Raw genomic sequence first — 17,864 nt, 5'->3', positions numbered from 1 at the left:
GGGACTCGATCCCGGGTCTTCAGGATCCCATCCTGGGCTGAAGGCAGCGCTAAACCACTGAGTCACCGGGGCTGCCCTCTTTATGATTTTCTTACCATTTTCTTCTCTCTAGCTTACTTTATTGGAAAAATAGAACATATAACACATAGAACATACAAAATATGTGTTAACCAACTATTTATCAGTAAGGCTTCCAGTCAACAATAGACTATTGCTTTGGGGGAGTCAAAACTTATATGCACATTTTTTTTTTTTAATGTTTCAGTTATTTATTTGAGAGCAAGCAAGCACAAGCAGAGGGAAAGGCAGAGAAAGAGGGTGAAACAGCCTCCCCACTGAGCAGGGAGCTGGATAAGGGGCTCTATCCCAGGAAGATGCTGGGATCATGACCAGAGCCAAAGGCAGCCGCTCAAGACTAAGCCACTCAGGCACCCCTTATATGGACATTTTCAACTGAGGGGGAGAGTGGAAGGGGAAAGTGGGGATGGGTGGGTGTATCTGCACCCACAACTCCCATGCTGGTCAAGGGTCAACTGTAAATCAATAATCTTTCACAACATCAATGCTGACTCTTATCAGTAAGATAAAAACATATGGTATCATGAATTTCTAGATTAACTTGGGAGGGGAGAATTACTATTGGTGGAATGACAGCATCTGATATTCATGATAAGCCCCCAGACAAATTTCACTGGACTCTTTACTAACAGTATAATCAGGGAAAGGGGAAATACAATAGCAAGCTTTTATAGACTATTTTCAAATGTTTCTTTCTCTTTAGTGGTATAATAGACATATTTGTCTTCTCCCTGCCAATAAATTCCCACACACTGGTCCAAGATGTGATAGTAAATCTCAGCAGACAGATGCATGTTTATTTTAAGGCCTTGTTTTGAAATACTTTTGTTTTTTTTCCTAATTCTAAAAGAACTATTTGATAAACAAGAGAGAATACTTTTCCTTTCCTTCTAAATGAATAAAAAAAAAAAAAAAAAAAAAAGGCACCTTTCTTACCTTCAACCCGTGATTCCAAGTGCTTATCCAGCTCTGAATCTTTTCTCACTGCTTCATCTGAGACCTTGGGAGCATTTGAAAAGCAAACTAGAACAATACTCATGTTATCTCGACTTCCCTGTATATTAAAGAAAGAAAAAGAAAGAATTCTATTTCCACAGTCCAGCAACTTTCTATTATTTAACTCAAAAGTTAATTACATTAAGCAATTATAGTTTATTTAAATCATCAGAATGTACACATTCAACATATTCATTTCCATTCCAAAGAACTATTTGAAGCATTCCCTGAAGAAACAAGATCTCTAGATATGAGTAGGTCTGTAATTATTTTATGGCTTTTAATTCTGTGTACCTATTCTTACCCACCAGCACTCTACAACCTAAGAAATGAAGATATCTTCATATATATTACATCTTCTAAACTGTTTGCCACTCAAGACTGCATATTCCCAAAGTGGCTTACACCCAAACACACATTCCCAAACAAGTGTGCAATTTTCACCTAGCTAATTAACCTGCATCAGAGCAATGTTAGCAAAACTCTATTGCATTTAACATAGCTGAAAATTACTCATCATTAGGATGCCCAAGACACTATACTGAACAATTACAAGCAGAGTAGAAAACAGACTGTAAACTCTTCTGAGAATCAAGCAGCAAACAATGGAATGTAACTGGATGGCTGAGATACTATATAGTCAGATATAATAACTTTTGAAGAAGAGACCTCAGATTGTTATACAGAATCATAAATAGTAACAGAGTCTGCAGAGGGAAGCTAAAACTGCTAACTTAGGGACAAATTTTACTGCTGCCTTGGTAATTGCACTTCCACAGACAAATGATCTACATTTTAAAAAGTAGCACTAGGGATTCCTGGGTGGTGCAGCGGTTTGGCGCCTGCCTTTGGCCCAGGGCGTGATCCTGGAGACCCGGGATCGAATCCCACGTCGGGCTCCCGGTGCATGGAGCCTGCTTCTCCCTCTGCCTATGTCTCTGCCTCTCTCTCTCTCTGTGACTATCATAAATAAATAAAAAAATTAAAAAAAAATATTTAAAAAGTAGCACCATTACCATGAGCTTATGAGAAATAAATTTAAAATTTTCTCATAACTTTTCCTATAGGTATATTACTTTAACTGAGTCTCTTACACCAGTGACTTGGAATAGTGACTTTTTCAACCCACCCCCTCCTTACTTTTTTTTTTTTTTACCACTCTAAAAAAAACCAAAGTCAATGTAGGTGGTAGGCACTCTGTCTGATGGTGCAGTTTGCCAACCCAAGTGAAAAAAGCCAAGGCCATACCCATTCTTGTCTTGTCAGTCATTATGGCCAGGATTAGGCAGAGATTGTTTGGTTCAGACTTGCCACCTTTTAGAAACCCATATAACACAGCCAAAAAATACACAAAGGACTTGAAAAACTTTTGCCACCACCTCCTAAACTCAATGTAGTAAAGCTTGAAGACGATGGAGTTTAGGCCTTAAGGCAGCTTCAAAAAAGAATAACTCTTTCCACAGACTCCCATGCTTTAGTAGGAAAAAAATATCTTGAGTATATAACCAGATTCTCCATATCTGAAAAAAAAAAATCAGGATTTCCAAAAAATCAGGACAGGCCCAAACTAATTTCATTCTCTAATGAAATCCACCAAGACCTTCAAATTAGAAATAATGTATTGGCTGTATGTGTATATACATATCTGCACAAACACACTATGGTTCCAAATAGCACCCTTCCTCCCTCCACCCCTAAAAGAGCCAATACATTCATTCTATAGGAATCAGGGTTGACCGTATAAATTCAAGTCAGACAAAAGCCTTATACCATAGATATTAAAGATACACACACACACACGTACACAATTTCCACTAGTTTTTTATGTTATAAAATTATATCTTATCAATTAAGAAATTAACTGAAATACAGTTTCAGGAAGTTTAAATATCAAAAGCTAAAGGAAATAATTTTTTAAAAAGGAAATAATTTACATTTACACCTCAGCTATGTGTGATTTCAATGATGCTTCTTCTATTTCTACATAAAGATGACTTTCAGGGGGGCCTGGGTGGCCAGTCAGTTGAGCAATGACTGGGTTTCAGCTCAGGTTGTAATCTTGAGGTCATGGGATTGAATCACCCCCAACCCCCAGGCTCCACATTCAGTTTAGAGCCTGCTTAAGGTTCTCTCTTCCTCTCCCTCTCTGGCTCTAAAACAAATAAATTAATCTTAAAAAAAAAAAAAGGCACAGGGTACTATGATATACTGAGATATTAAAAATGAGGGGAAAGAGAGGGATACTTCACATCTGTGGACACCCTTTAAACTAGCGTGAAGCAGTTCAGTTCAACTGGTAACACTATATTCCTCTCAATGATGTGCTATCTTTTCAAAGCCAGGGTTCTGAGAGTAGCTAAGATTAAAAAGCAAGTCCCAAAGAAAATCAATGTGATGGGGATCCCTGGCTGGCTCAGCAGTTTGGCGCCTGCCTTTGGCCCAGGGCATGATCCTGGAGTCCTGGGATTGAGTCCCGCTTTGGGCTCCCTGCATGGAGCCTGCTTCTCCCTCAGCCTGTGTTTCTGCCTCTCTCTCATGAATAAATAAGTAATAAGAAAGAAAAAAAAGAAAAGAAAAGAAAAAAAAGAAAAGAAAAGGAAGGAAGGAAAGGAGGAAGGAAGGGAGGAAGGAAGGGATCCCTGGATGGCTCAGCGGTTTAGCGCCTGCCTTCGGCCCAGGGCATGATCCTGGAGTCCTGGGATTGAGTCCCGCGTCGGGCTCCTGGCATGGAGCCTGCTTCTCCCTCCTCTTGTGTGTCTCTGCCTCTCTCTCTCTCTCTCTCAATCTCTGTCTATCATAAATAAATAAATCTTAAAAAAAAATTATAAAAGAAAGAAAGAAAGAAAAGAAAATCAATGTGATACATGAAATGAGGGTAGCTTTGGGCAATGATTCCAAGATTTGAGAAACTATGCAGTGACCAACAGGTATACATATCTCATTAGTACGTAACTGTTGGCTCTAACTATATATAATACTTGTATCTGCTATTTTTTTTAAGATTTATTTATTTATTTATTCAGAGAGAGCGAGAGTGAGGCAGCGCTAAACCGCTGCGCCACCATCACTGCCCTCTACTAACTATTTATATGGCTAAGTAGCATTGCAAAAAAACTCTGAGATACTCAAGCACCATGTGACCAAGAAAATTTGCAAATTGCTACACTATAGACTATATTTTTATACTCATTCTCTTCTATACTCCAAAATACCCAACCACACCCCAAATACTATCTATGTCTCCTTTTGCGGTATTTAGAATTTTATTTTCTGAAACCTGTAACAGAAAAACTCCTGAGTTTAGAGCTAAACAATTTTGGGGGAGTATACAGGTACATTTCCCATGTTGTATTACTAATCTGGAATGGTGCTGCCTTTGGAAAATAAGTTGTTATTTTCCCTCAATTTTATCCAACTATCAGGTACAATCTCATGTTTTAAAAAAAATAAGCTTCTGATAAGTGGTATGTAAAGTGAATTTAGGAAAATCAAATATTTATTTATTTATTTATTTATTTATTTATTTATTTATTTATTTATTTATTTAAGATTCTATTTATTCATTAGAGACACAGAGAAAAAGGGGCAAAGACACAGGCAGAGGGAAGAAGCAGGCTCCATGCAGGAAGCTCAATGTGGGACTCGATCCCGGGACTCCAGGATCATGCCAAGCCAAAGGCAGATGCTTCACCACTGAGCCACGCAGGTGTCCCTCAAATAGTATTTTAAAAGAAAAAAAAAATTAAAGAACAATTTAAAGGGACACTGACTTTTACAATTTAGGAAAAACAAAGCAGGCGGCAAAGTAACATGCATAATATGATCCATTTCTGTAAAAAACAAACAAAAAAACGAGGGAAGAAAACCCTATCTTTATACTTCTGTATGTTTGTATAAATAAACACAGAATTATTTGTTAGAATATATGTGGCTACTTAAGGGAGATGAGATTTTTAAAAAGGACATAAATACAAACATCTGTGGATATGTTCACAAAGTTCTCAGAGCACCTGGGCAGCTCAGTGGTGAGCATCTGCCTTCAGCTCAGGTCGTGATCCTAGGGTCCCAGGATCGAGTCCCACATCAGGCTCCCCATAGGGAGCCTGCTTCTCCTTCTGCCTTTGTCTCTGCCTCTCTCTGTGTCTCATGAATAAATCAATAAAAATTTTTTAAAAAAATGTTCTTATTAATCTTGTTAATTAGTGAAAAAAGAAAAAGAAACTCTTAGTATTTCCCTTTGGGAAAAATTTTTCATCAAACCCTCTGTGAAACATTGGCAATGGACACACAAACTTGAATCAGGAAATGTGCATTCTAGTCTTGGCTTCAACACTCATCAAAATATGACCTTACAGCTATCTTTTAATGTCAAACCTCTATTTCCTTATTGCAAATTGGAAACAGATTTTTATTTCGTTCATCTCAGAGGGTTACTAGGAGGATAAATGGGTGTTATTTATAAGTTATGAAAGGCTATGCAAACAGAAGTTACATAAGTCTATGCAACCTGAAATTAGCTACTAGCATTGGCAATAAAATGGAAAAGCTCCTTTGTTAGGGACTATTCTCTCCTATAGTTAAGTATCTTAGAGAGTAATGCCCGACTGGAGTCATCCAACACTTTCAGCTTCATATTGCTAGGTGGAAATCCTGAAAAAAGATTATCATTAGCAATAATGCTAACTACCTTTTATAGTTGTTGTGAAAATTAAATGCATTAAAATATGTGTAAAGTGCTTAGAATAACATTTGGCTCACAGAAAGCAATAATTTACTGAGCTATTGTGATTATGACAATGATCACAATCTCCCAGGATTTCATGAGTTAATATATAAAAGTGCTTGTAAACAATTAGGGCATGCTAAGTGTTAGAAGTGTTAGAAAATATTAACACATCATTTTAAATCTATTATGAGGATAACTTCCACTTAAAAACTGGATCTGCTGTCCCTCCCTCCCTCGCTCTCTCTCTTCTTGAAGAAGCTAGCACCTACTGAGCAATCACTAAGTGCCAAGCACTGAGCTAAGTGCTTTCCATGGATTTTAAAATTTTGTATTCAATCTTTCAGACTAAGTTCAAAGCAAACATATTCTATTTTAATCATACGGTTTTATAATATTGTTAACCCTTGGTTTTTTTTTTAACCCTTGGTTTTACACTACAAACAAGTGGAATGAGAAAATTATGGAGTTAGAAAAACAGAAATGGATAAGAGGTTTAATATTTAAATCCATTAAGTAACAGGTAAAGGTTCAAAATATTCGTAGGTCTGTATGTTTCAACACCAAAGTTAACTAAGCTTCTCAAAATGGAATTCAATTTGGGGCACCTAGGTGGCTCAGTCAGTTAAGCATCTGACTCATGATTTCAGCTTAGATCATGATCTCAGGTTGTGAGATAGAGCCCTGTCTCAGCCCTGCGTTCAGTGGGGAGTATGCTTGAGATTCTCTCTCTCCCCTCCCTCTGCCCCTTCACCTTCCAGGGCATGGGCACTCTATTTAAAAAAGACAAACAAGGGCAGCCCCGGTGGCACAGCGGTTTAGTGCCGCCTGCAGCCCGGGGTGTGATCCTGGAGACCCAGGATCGAGTCCCACATCGGGCTTCCTGCATGGAGCCTGCTTCTCCCTCTGCCTGTGTCTCTGCCTCTCTCTTCGCTCTCTCTGAATGAATAAATAAATAAATCCTTAAAAAAAAAAAAAGACAAACAAAAAATCTGATTTCAATTTGAATGCAGCTTCATTCAAAGGAACCACAGTGGTCAACTTCCACTAAAATTGAATGAATCATTATGTTCCAACTTCTTGTCCCTATTACTATCATTTATCATTTCTGAGATTCTAGAAATCTGGGATATTTAATACCATCAACAGGAATATTTAATCACTGAAAAAAGCTGTCAAGCAAAGATACACCACCAGAATCATTTCAACCCCATTCAGAAGGGTGGGGTCAAAATTCCTGAAAAGTAACATCTTTTCACTGGAAAGAAAAGTGGAGTTTATCCACAGTACAAACTTCTTTTTTACTACAAAATTACAGACCTAATAGATTTTGGCTATTCCTTCAAAACTACATGCCATTTTTTCCACAAAATACTATGCAACCATGACAAATGATTTAGACTGATACCTATAGATATGGAGATCTCTCTACAACAACCTGTTGAACAAAAAAGTATACTGTCGAGTAACAAGTATAATTTTTACATAAATACACATACTCACAGGCAGGCAAAAATGACTGGAAAGATATATGCCACACAGTGAATGTAGCCAACTTAGGTTAGTGGCAAAATTTTTGAATGTTTTTTTATATGTTCTGGATTACCTGGAATTTTTTTTAATAACAAGTATATACTTGTCTTAGAATCAGGGAAAACGCTGTTTTGTCTGCTAGTCAAGCAAAAAATATCTTGCTTTTGTCTCAAAAAGTTGCAGGTCAGAATCTCTCCATTTAGATTCCAAGGAGAAAACATTTTTAGAGCCTATTCAATCACCACAACTATTGATACTTTCATACTTAACCTATCCAGATAAGTAAAAAAAGTATACAGTATGCTTAAAGGAAAAAAAAAATCGAAAAGCTAATAAAGGAGCCATCATTTAATATTCTTTCAGAAAAAAGCTGCCAACTGGAAACACCAGCCCTTAAATTTTCTCTATTTGAAGTTGTCTCCTCCCATTCTATGGAAAAAAAAGTTGACTCTGCCAAAACCTGGGTATTTCCACAGACTCAGACATCCTTGTTCAGAAACTTTCTGGCTATGCTGTACCTTCCAAGGCAACTTAAGAGGTTGGGAGACAGAACAGTTCTAATCTAGACAGAATAAATAAGTCAAAACCTTTATTTCATATAACCAAAGGTTAGATTTGCCTTGATATCTTTTCAATCAGTCTTGTATGCTCACATATTCTAGGCACTGGCCAGATAATTCAAATTTTAACTGAGCATTAGATAGGCACTGTCAAAAACCCACTTGAAACTAATACTTTAAACACATTCAAGGGAATTGCCAAATATGTCTTAGTTTGGATTTGCTTTCCCTATTATTGTATCCAGTTAAGATTCACAGAACATTACAAAACTCAATTAAATGTTCTTTGATCCACAGGAATCCTTCACAGCATTATATTTTATTTTAGTCTTTGGTTTTTAATCATTAGTGATGAAAAAAACATCCATATGAAAAGAATCCTAATATCTTCTACAGAAGTTTAGATATTTTCTACACAAGTTAAGATATTTTCTATTTTCTAAGATATTTTCTACCAGTTACATAGAGCCATATGTAAATGTCTTTTTGATTCTGTTGCTAAGAAACAGTTTCTTTTACTAAATGATAAGAAATATAAAAGTCATACTTTGTTTTTTTCATCTTAAGCTGCTAGGAGGCTCAGATCTAAATTACAAAACTTGACTTAGCCTAGGTCTCTGGGTACCCTCCCATATGACACATGGCTTTTGATCTTTTGTATATCTAGTACAGAAATATACCATATACATAGTTCATCAAATTGCTTCAAAATTAGGCATAAGACTGCTATTGCCAATACTGAGAATTTAAATTGAAAGGCACACTTCTATACAGATGCCTTTGCCACAACAAAAGCCATAAAGTACTTAAATGACAACAAATGCCACAAATTTATTCAACTTAATTTTTGAATTAGAAGGGTGAGGCAAACAAAGATGGAAAAAAAAATATTTCTGGTGAAAAAAATAATTTAAAGACATACAGTTTTTCCCTAATGAAAAGTTTTTAAAATTTAAGTTTGGTTACTTTTACTTACCATGCCTTTTCAAAATTAATGGTATTTTAATTATAACAAAAAGACTTACATACCTTATGTAAACAAGTGTCCACTACCCAATTGCACACATTTTCCAGGTCATCAGATACCTCAAGCCTAGATTTAACAAATTCACAGAGCTCCTCATTACTCATAACATCCCAGATCCCATCACAAGCCAAGATGATAAATTCATCCTCTTCTGCTCTTAAAATTTCATAAACCTCAGGCTCTGGAGAAACAAGTTGTTCTGTTGGGCCCTTGCCGTCAACACACTTGTAATCATAGTCCCCCAAAGCACGAGACACTGCTAATGAACCATTAACACGTTGTATCATTACACTGCCTCCTGCATTTTGGATTCGCTCCTTCTCCCTTGGATTGCAAGGTTTGTGATCCTGGGTAGAAAAGCAGACTTGTCCATTCCTATACAGAACAGCACGTGAATCACCACAGTTGATAAAGTAGACATGCTTAGGTGAAATCAGGACCCCTACTGCAGTCGAACCACTTCTGTCCATTCCATTTCTGAGGTCTGAAAAGTTACGCATGTATTCATCAATTTTCAAAAAGCCAGTTCTGATGCCATTCTTGACATTTTCCACGGAGGGCTCAAGAGCAGATCCTGATTTTCCAGCTGCCCTAAAGTCTTCATTATTAGTGATGTGTTCTAATAAATGTGTTGAGCAGTAATTTGCTACTCGAGATCCAGCATGACCATCATAAACTGCAAAAAATGACCAGTCTTCCAAGCCATGAGGAATACCTACAACAGCCGTGTGTGCATCTTCCATTTCTACTCTCCATCCTTGCATGCTGCTCAGGCCATAACGTAAACCATTCCCAGCACCATGAGCATTATGTTTCTCAGTTTTGGGTTTATCCAAAAATGCACCCATGTTTAATAATGTATCTGAAAGAAAACAAAAATGGTCAAGGATTATATGTTTAAATCTGTCAGATTTAATCTACAATATTCCATCTGTTCTCTGGTAACTCCTATCTGAAGTATATTTTTCAGTATTATCTGAATTTACTGGAATAACAAAAAAGAAACCAAGAAAATTTCCCCATACATCCTTATTCTAGAACAGTGGTTTCTCAGTCCTAGCACATTAGAATCATCAGACCAATTAAATCAGAATCTCTAGGGTTGGGACCCAGATATCGGTATTTTTTTTTTTTTTTTTAAGCCTCTCTGGTGACTTAGATGTGCAGTAAGTTGAGAACCACAGTTCCAGGAAAGGAAAACTAACAGACACTACCAGTTAAGTTTTCTTAAATATTCAATTTATAAAATAACTCTGGGGTTCAATACAGAAGACTGTCTCATGAGAATATTCAGAATGGTGTGGCATCTTTTCTATTATATTAATGTACTTTGGTATAGTTCAGAAATACTTCCAAATGCATGTATTGTAAGATACTGTAAGATAGTGATTAAGACAACTGTAAAATTCAATTAAAACAAAATCTCAGGACACCTGGGTGGCTCAGTAGTTGGGCACCTGCCTTTGGCTCAGGTCATGATCCGGGACTGAGTCCTGCATCAGGCTCCCTGTAAGGAGCCTGCTTCTCCCTCTGCCTGTGTCTCTGCCTTTCTTAGTCTGTGTCTCTCATGAATAAATAAATAAATCTTTAAAACAAAACAAAACAAAATCTCAGGGCTCCTGAGTGGCTCAGTCAGCTAAGCATCTGCCTTCGGCTCAGGTCATGGTCCCAGATTGAGCCCCACATAAGGGCTCAGTGGACAGCCTGCTTCTCCCTCTCCCTCTGCCTCTGCCTGCCACTCCCCCCTGCTTGTTCTGTATCAAATAAACAAAATATTTTTTAAAAAAAACAAAACAGATCTTCATTCTATAAACATTTGATTTTATCAAAGTTTTAGTGTTTATCAAATTACAAACTTTACTTGGATTGACTGAAATCTATTACTTGGATTCTGTTAAAAACAATTCAACTTTAATGATGTGCTTACAGAACATAGTTAAGATTGCTGAGTTTTATAATCCATGAAGAAACATCAGGACGATTTTTACTCGGTACTGACAGAGACTTACAAACTACAGACAGGACTATAAAGTACCACTATGCATCCCTCTTTCTCCAGACTTTACTGTTAGTTTAGAATAAAGCTTTTGCAATTTCAGATGACTCGGACTGAAGCAGTTGTTCTCCGAATAAGCACGCAGATGCCCTGGTAGTCTCCCACCTACAATCCTGGCCCTAATACTCACTAGCTGTGTGACCTTGACTAAGTTTCTTAGTCACGTGTACCTCAAATTCCTTCTGTGAATTAGTCATTTGTACCTTCTCTTCCCCTCTGTCAAATGGGAGTAACAATAGTACCTACACTTCATAGGGTTGCAGTGAAGAACAAGTTGATGTAGTATACTCAGAACAGTACTTGAAACAGTAAAACTATAAAGTGTTTGCTTTTGCTCAAAATGTAGATTCCACAGCACATCCACCACACACCCAAAGATTTGTTTTTCAGTATTCTAACATAGGGACCTTGAGAACATGCTGACAACTGAAGAATCACATTTTGAGAGGCACTAGTCTAAATTAACTGACTTTCATTTGGATCTAGGTATCTGTTTAAGTTACTTTTTCCAGGTATGACCATTATCCTAACTTTACAATAAAATTTATGTATCTTGGGCAGCCCTGGTGGCGCAGCGGTTTAGCGCCGCCTGCAGTCTGGGGTGTGATCCTGGAGATCTGGGATTGAGTCCCACGTCAGGCTTCCTGTATGGAGCCTGCTTCTTCCTCTGCCTGTGTCTCTGCCCCACCGCACCCCTCTGTATCTCTATGAATAAATAAACAAAATCTTTAAAAATAAATGAATGAATGAATGAATAAAATTTATGTATCTCTATTTGTAAAATCCTGACGAACCATCATGTATATATTTATAAACTATAGCAATTCTATAATTTTTCATGAGTTATAGAATACTATACTAATTACATATACAAATATTTATAAAAGAATTCTGAAATATTTAAAATATACATAAAATTACTTTTCACCTAAGTATAATACAAAATTATATTCTGTATTGATAGCAATATAAGGACACATTTTTTAAGTTTTATTTATTTATTTTTAAAAAGATTTTATTTATTTATTCATGAGCGGCAGAGAGAGAGGGCTTTTTTAACAGTTTTAATACTGTGCCACCAGGGCTGCCCTTTTTTAACAGTTTTAATACTGTGATACAATTTGAAAGCCTAGTTCTAAGTACATTTTAGTTTAGATTCCTGTTTTTAATTGCTATTTCAGCTAAGAAAGACAATTTGCCTAAATGCAAATGAACTGAATTATCAAACCACTTTTTTTTTAATTTTATTTTTAATATTTTTAAAGTTTTTAAATATATTTATATTTTTTGTAGTCTCTACACCTAATGGAGGGCTTGAATTCACCACCTACAAGATGAAGAACTGCACTCTTCCAACAAAGCCAGCCAGGTCACTTTTCAATCCCATCTATCAGTTATGAAAAAAAAATGTGTTGTCATCTCGGTTTTTCATTTTGACAAGAGGTTCAAAATTCACAAGAACTCCTCCTTTCAAAGATTAAAACAATAGTTTAGAAATTTCTATTTCTAAATTTGTTTTTAAGTTAGGAATAAAGAAAGGAGAAAAGGAAGAAGGGGTCTTCAATAGAAAGAAGAAAAAAGGAGCCTAGAAAGCCAGCTTAGAAAACCATCAAATGAGTACCCCACACTCCAGTACCAAACAAAGGAGCCAAACACTGTGAAAGTTACACCAAGAATGGCCTTGCTTGCCCACAGCTGCTCTCACTGCTATGATTCCTACCTGCTGTTTCCCTCTGAAAGTCACATGCTCAGGGCTCAGTCCAAGAAACGAGTATCTGACTGAGCATAGGTCACCTATTGGCTTTATCAGGGACTGCATCCCTTCACAAATTTAAGATTTTATTTTATTTATTTATTTAAGTAGGCTCCACAACCAATGTGAAGCCCAAAGTGGGGTTTGAACTCATGACCCTGAGATCAAGACCTGAGCTGAAGAGTTGGATGCTTAATTGACTGAGCCACCCAGGTGCCCCTAAAGACTTTATTTTTAAATAACCTCTGCACTCAGAGTGAGGTTCGAATTTACCACTCTGAGATCAAGAGCTGCGTGCTGTACTGAATGAGTCAGCCAGGTGCCCATCAAATTGGTCATTTTTATGTTTTAAATAGGTATTTTAAAGTTGGGGTTGTTCCTTAATGATTTATTTTTAGTTTTTTAAGTTTTATTTATTTTTTAAAAGATTTTATTTATTTATTCATGAGAGACACAGAGAGAGAGAGAGACATAGACACAGGGCAGACAGAGGGAGAAGCAGGCTCCATGCAGGAAGCCCGATGTGGGATTTGATCCCAGGACCCTGGGATCACGCCCCGAGTCGAAGGAAGACGCTCGACCGCTGAGCCACCCAGGCATCTCTACTTATTTTTAAGTAGTCTCTTACACCCAGTGTGGGGTTAAAACTCACAACCCCAACATTAAGAGTCAACACTCTTCTGATTAAGCCAGCGAGGCATCCCTAATTTTTTAAACATGAAATATCATACATGAGTTTACATAATGTATACATATATCTAAAGAGTAATAAAATGAACACCTATGTGCCCACCAAACAATTTAAGAAAGAACATTATCAAGACCACAGAAGCTTCCTATTATCCTGAATTTTATCATTAGTAACCACTGAGGTTTAACCATTTGAGGTATAATTGTTTAGTTTTAAATGTTTGACAATATACATTGATGTGAAGTACATGTTATTCTAGTATATTTGGCTCACCACTATATTTCTGAGATTGATGCACAATGATGCAGAGCCATAACTCAAGATATGCCACTTGTGTACAATTTTTATCCATTGTCCTATCGATGAATATTTGAGTTGCTTCTCATTTTTGAAAATTATAAAACAGTGCTATTGTGAACCATCCCCAGTGGTAGGGTTTTCTGTCTTTTACTGCTTAACAAGAAACCTCAAAGGGCCTTATAAACATTTATAACCTCACAAACCTCACAAAGGTTCTTTATACTCAGAACGCCTAATTTTTAAATGTCTTACTAACTTGTTATGGTTTCATGCTATCATTTAGCTACATATAAGCAACAGTGGAAACTCAGGCAAGTACAGTTTCAATAATACAGATCCATATTTTAAACAATCTTCTTCGACAATTGCAGATATTTTTGCATTTGATATTTCAGATCTGATTATATCATAGTTTTTACCCCAGAATGAGATGAGAACTTATACTGGAATTAGGAGTTCTAACATTTTTTATATGTATGCCTCTGTGCTTTATTATTACAATCAATCTAATTTTTTGATAAATCTAATTTATCACTTGCTCACGTTCTGAAGACAGCCTCATTAAAACCTGATCATATGGAAATCAACATGATCACATGTAAACGTAAATGAGATACCACAACAAATACAAATGAGAAAGTGAAAATGCTTTAGATCTCTCATCAGCACATCTGACCTACTAACAGTGTGGGAAGCCAGTGTTGATCACTGTGCTAAATGCAATTTGCCTTTTCCAAGATGAAAGACAATAAATGGAAGTTCTAATTTTTAAAAACTTAATACTAATGGCTTGTTCCTCATACCAATATTTAGAGATCAGTGATGTATACAACTCTATGGGCCACAGACTTTTGACAAGACTAAGAATGTAGGCATAGGAAGCATTATCTAAAGACTGAATAGATTTGTCTTTTTCCGTTGCCTTCTTTGAAGAAAACACATTAGTGAAACTACAGCAGCATATTACTTACTTTTTCAATCAATATATAATAATTGTACCATAAAGTTAAGAATCTGACAAATGATATTTTAAAAGAGGTTCTCATACATGGAAGATTGAGGACTCCTCATCTTTTTATTTACTCTAAGTAATTTGCTTAAATCACTTTAAGCAATCACATTTTAATTTTTTTTTTATTTTTACTATGATTTTTTTTTTTAGGTAAACTACAAGCAACGTGAGGCTCAAACTCACAAACTGGATATCACGAGTCACACGCTCTACCGACTAAGTCAGCCAGGTGCCCCAGGTAGTCACATTTTTAAAATCACTTAAAAGGTTTCACATGTTTATGTATTATATGACATTCAATTCTGGGATAACCCTACAATTTCTCATTCATAATTAGTACATAAAATACAGCAATAAATTATACATACTTTTAACGTATCTGTCAAACAAATACGTTAGCTTTGTTCAATTGATTTTAAAATTACAAATGACAATACAATATTTCCTCATTCAAATATTTTCTTTCTCCTCCCTGTTTATTTTTTAAGTAAACTACCACCAACGTGAGGTTTAAAATAATGACCCCAAGATCAAGAATCAATGCCCTATCAAATGAACCAGTCAGGCATGCCTGAATCAAGTATTTCCTGAGTACCTACTGCATGCCAGGCACTGTATTAAGTACTAGGAATACATTGTCCCCTTCACTAAAGAACTTCTAGTCTGGTGGAAGATAAAGTCCAGTGCACAGATAACGAAGGCAGACTGTGATATATGGTACAATGGGATAAATACAGGTATGCCAACAGGAGGTGTCAAAGATAGCCTTGTTTATTTAAAAAATTTTTCCAGGGACCCCTGGCTGGCTCAGTTGGTGGAGCACATAACTCTTGATCTCAGGTCTGCAAATTTGAGCCCTGTGTTGGGTGTACTGATTACTAAAAAGTAAAATCCTTAAAACAAGACAGCTTTTTCTTCTAAAGGAAGAAGCCTAAACTGAGACTTACATGATAGAGAAGGAATAAGCCAGCATATGCAAAGACCAAAAGAACATAAAAGCACAATTAATTTGGTATAGCTGGTGTGTGTGTGTGTGTTTGTGTGTGAGTATATACATGAGCATTTCAAAGGGCAAAGCACAAGCACTAAAATCCTAAGAATAACATTACTTCCCACTGAAATGTCCACTATCTACTTATCTTAGAATCATGGATTTAATAACTAACTGTGTCATCCCCTTCTTGCCTGACAAGGTAGTAAACCTATCTGAGAACAAATCTGGGAAAAAGTTTTTTCAGTGAGAAGAACAAATCTGGGAAAAAGTTCTAAAGGTCCTAAAATTCAGATGAATATCTATAGTTTACATTCTTCTGTAGAATAAGCCTCTACATAAAAAATTCTGAGGTCTTTCAGTTAGCTTACAAACTAGCTGTGAAAGGGAGTAAAAGTGGGAGGTGGGCAACTTTTACATATAACAAGTCAAACTTCAGTGAAGAGAGACTTGAAAAGCTGTTTAAACTACTCACATTGAAATATTACCACAATGTTCAAAATAAGGTCAAATACATGCAAATACACATAGTTAAAAAGGTACACTACTCATCACCAGATAATTAAAACAGTCAATAACTGATTTTCAGGTTCCCTTTTTTTCCTAAAATCCTCTTCAGCTCATTCATAATCGTCTCTACTCCTTAGGTCCAGCGAATCCACAGGACAGAAGCTTTTTTTCTCCCTTTCTCCCTACACGTGTTTATGGACTAGAACGTCGTCTAAAGAACTGGATTCGTAGCTGCTGGAGACGAAAGGCTAGTCTCCCAAAACGCCCAAGAGTCAATGGATTAAACGTACTACTATTCCTGAAAGTATTAAATATGGTGCACTCAGTTAACAGTTATTGTGATGATAAACTCTCTGACAAGAAAAATTATCTGAAGCCTTGTTCTTTAAAAATTCCTTTGAATTTAAAATTCTAGGTCCTTTGCCTCTGCTGACAGACTGGCTGATTTGTTCCCATCAATCTTATTCCAAGGGGGACACACTTCAAAGCTGCCTTCAGTTTACAATCAAGCTCAAATACATTTCATGTTTATAATCAAAACTGACAGCACACACACAAAAAAATGACAGCACAGTAGGAAACACAATAGGTCATCAAAAAATATAGCTTCATTTTTTCAAATAACAACTTATAAAAGTGAAGGAAAAAACATGTATTGCACCAAACATTTGTAATAACAGATTCTAATACGCCCTCAATTCAAAAGCAGGACTATTTTGTCTACCAAAACTCGGCCACTAAATTATTTTAAAATTGCGCTCCCCCCCCCCCCCCTCCTTAACTATCCTCATTCATATATAGTTACATCCTTCCAGAAATGTCAGATTTGGGTCTTATCTTTTCCAGAAATCCTTTCTCCATGGTACTCCATTAAACTTCATTAATAGCTACTTCTTTCCCATTCATTGAGTACATGCTACTTTGCATAATTAATGGTCCCTCTGTGTATACCTCCTACTTTCCAAAATAGTATGTTTATTTCCCTGCCAAAACAAGTACTGACAATGTTGGAGGATTATTTTTACAAATTAGCAGGAGAGAAGTGGTTTAACAAAGCAACACTTCCATTCCCAATAAGTGATAAATAATACCTTTACCATAAGGCCATATCCTCCCTACAACTAAGGTAGATTCCATGAAGGATATAGGTATGCACTATATGACACTGAAAAGAGAAAGCCCTCAGGCAAAAAAAACAACAAACCCTAAACTCATCACTCCAATGTCAAAGAGCCTTGTTCTGTCAGAGAAAGACGTCCACGGAGGCCAGCATCCAGGTGTGGGATCTGGGGTAATGAGTGGATGCTAAAATGGTATCCACCACATTAAGGCAATCCAGGGTTTATACAATATGAGTGACACTGTGCATTCCAGAAGATTAATCATCAACTAAATTATGTATTTGGTTATCGTACTATAGGTTTTTTATTTCCCTTTGGATTTCCTCTATCTTTAATATACCTTACAAGTTCTTATCTCGATTACCTTATGTCACATTAAGGGGGGAAAGTCTTAGGCCCATGTTCTAGAGAAGGCTTTGAAAGTTACACTGATGCTCTCTGACCCCCTTAAGTCAGTAATAATAAGAAGCAGTAGTAATAAGGGATAGTCTCCCAAAGGGGAGAAATACTTTA

At 36.5% G+C, this 17,864-nt stretch overlaps 1 protein-coding gene across 5 annotated transcripts in view; it reads right to left on the bottom strand.

The window, feature by feature from the left end:
• PPM1B (protein phosphatase, Mg2+/Mn2+ dependent 1B) overlaps positions 1-17,864 on the bottom strand; it is a 92,263-nt gene that overhangs the window by 28,714 nt on the left and 45,685 nt on the right. For 4 of the 5 annotated variants that reach the window (XM_025992564.2, XM_025992563.2, XM_072742316.1 and 1 more), the window contains exons 2-3: positions 8,920-9,779; positions 1,015-1,132 (exon numbers count right to left, since the gene is read on the bottom strand). In XM_025992564.2, coding sequence (XP_025848349.1) covers positions 1,015-1,132; positions 8,920-9,765 — 964 coding nt within the window. In that variant the 5' untranslated portion in view covers positions 9,766-9,779. The remainder of the gene's footprint in view (positions 1-1,014; positions 1,133-8,919; positions 9,780-17,864) is intronic. The other variant, XM_072742317.1, reaches the window with a different exon arrangement.

The sequence above is a fragment of the Vulpes vulpes genome, chromosome 16 (assembly GCF_048418805.1).
Source record: "Vulpes vulpes isolate BD-2025 chromosome 16, VulVul3, whole genome shotgun sequence".
Classification (NCBI taxonomy): Eukaryota; Metazoa; Chordata; class Mammalia; order Carnivora; family Canidae; genus Vulpes; species Vulpes vulpes.
Note: the sequence above shows the minus strand (reverse complement) of the source record. Positions and strands in the feature narration are given on the sequence as shown.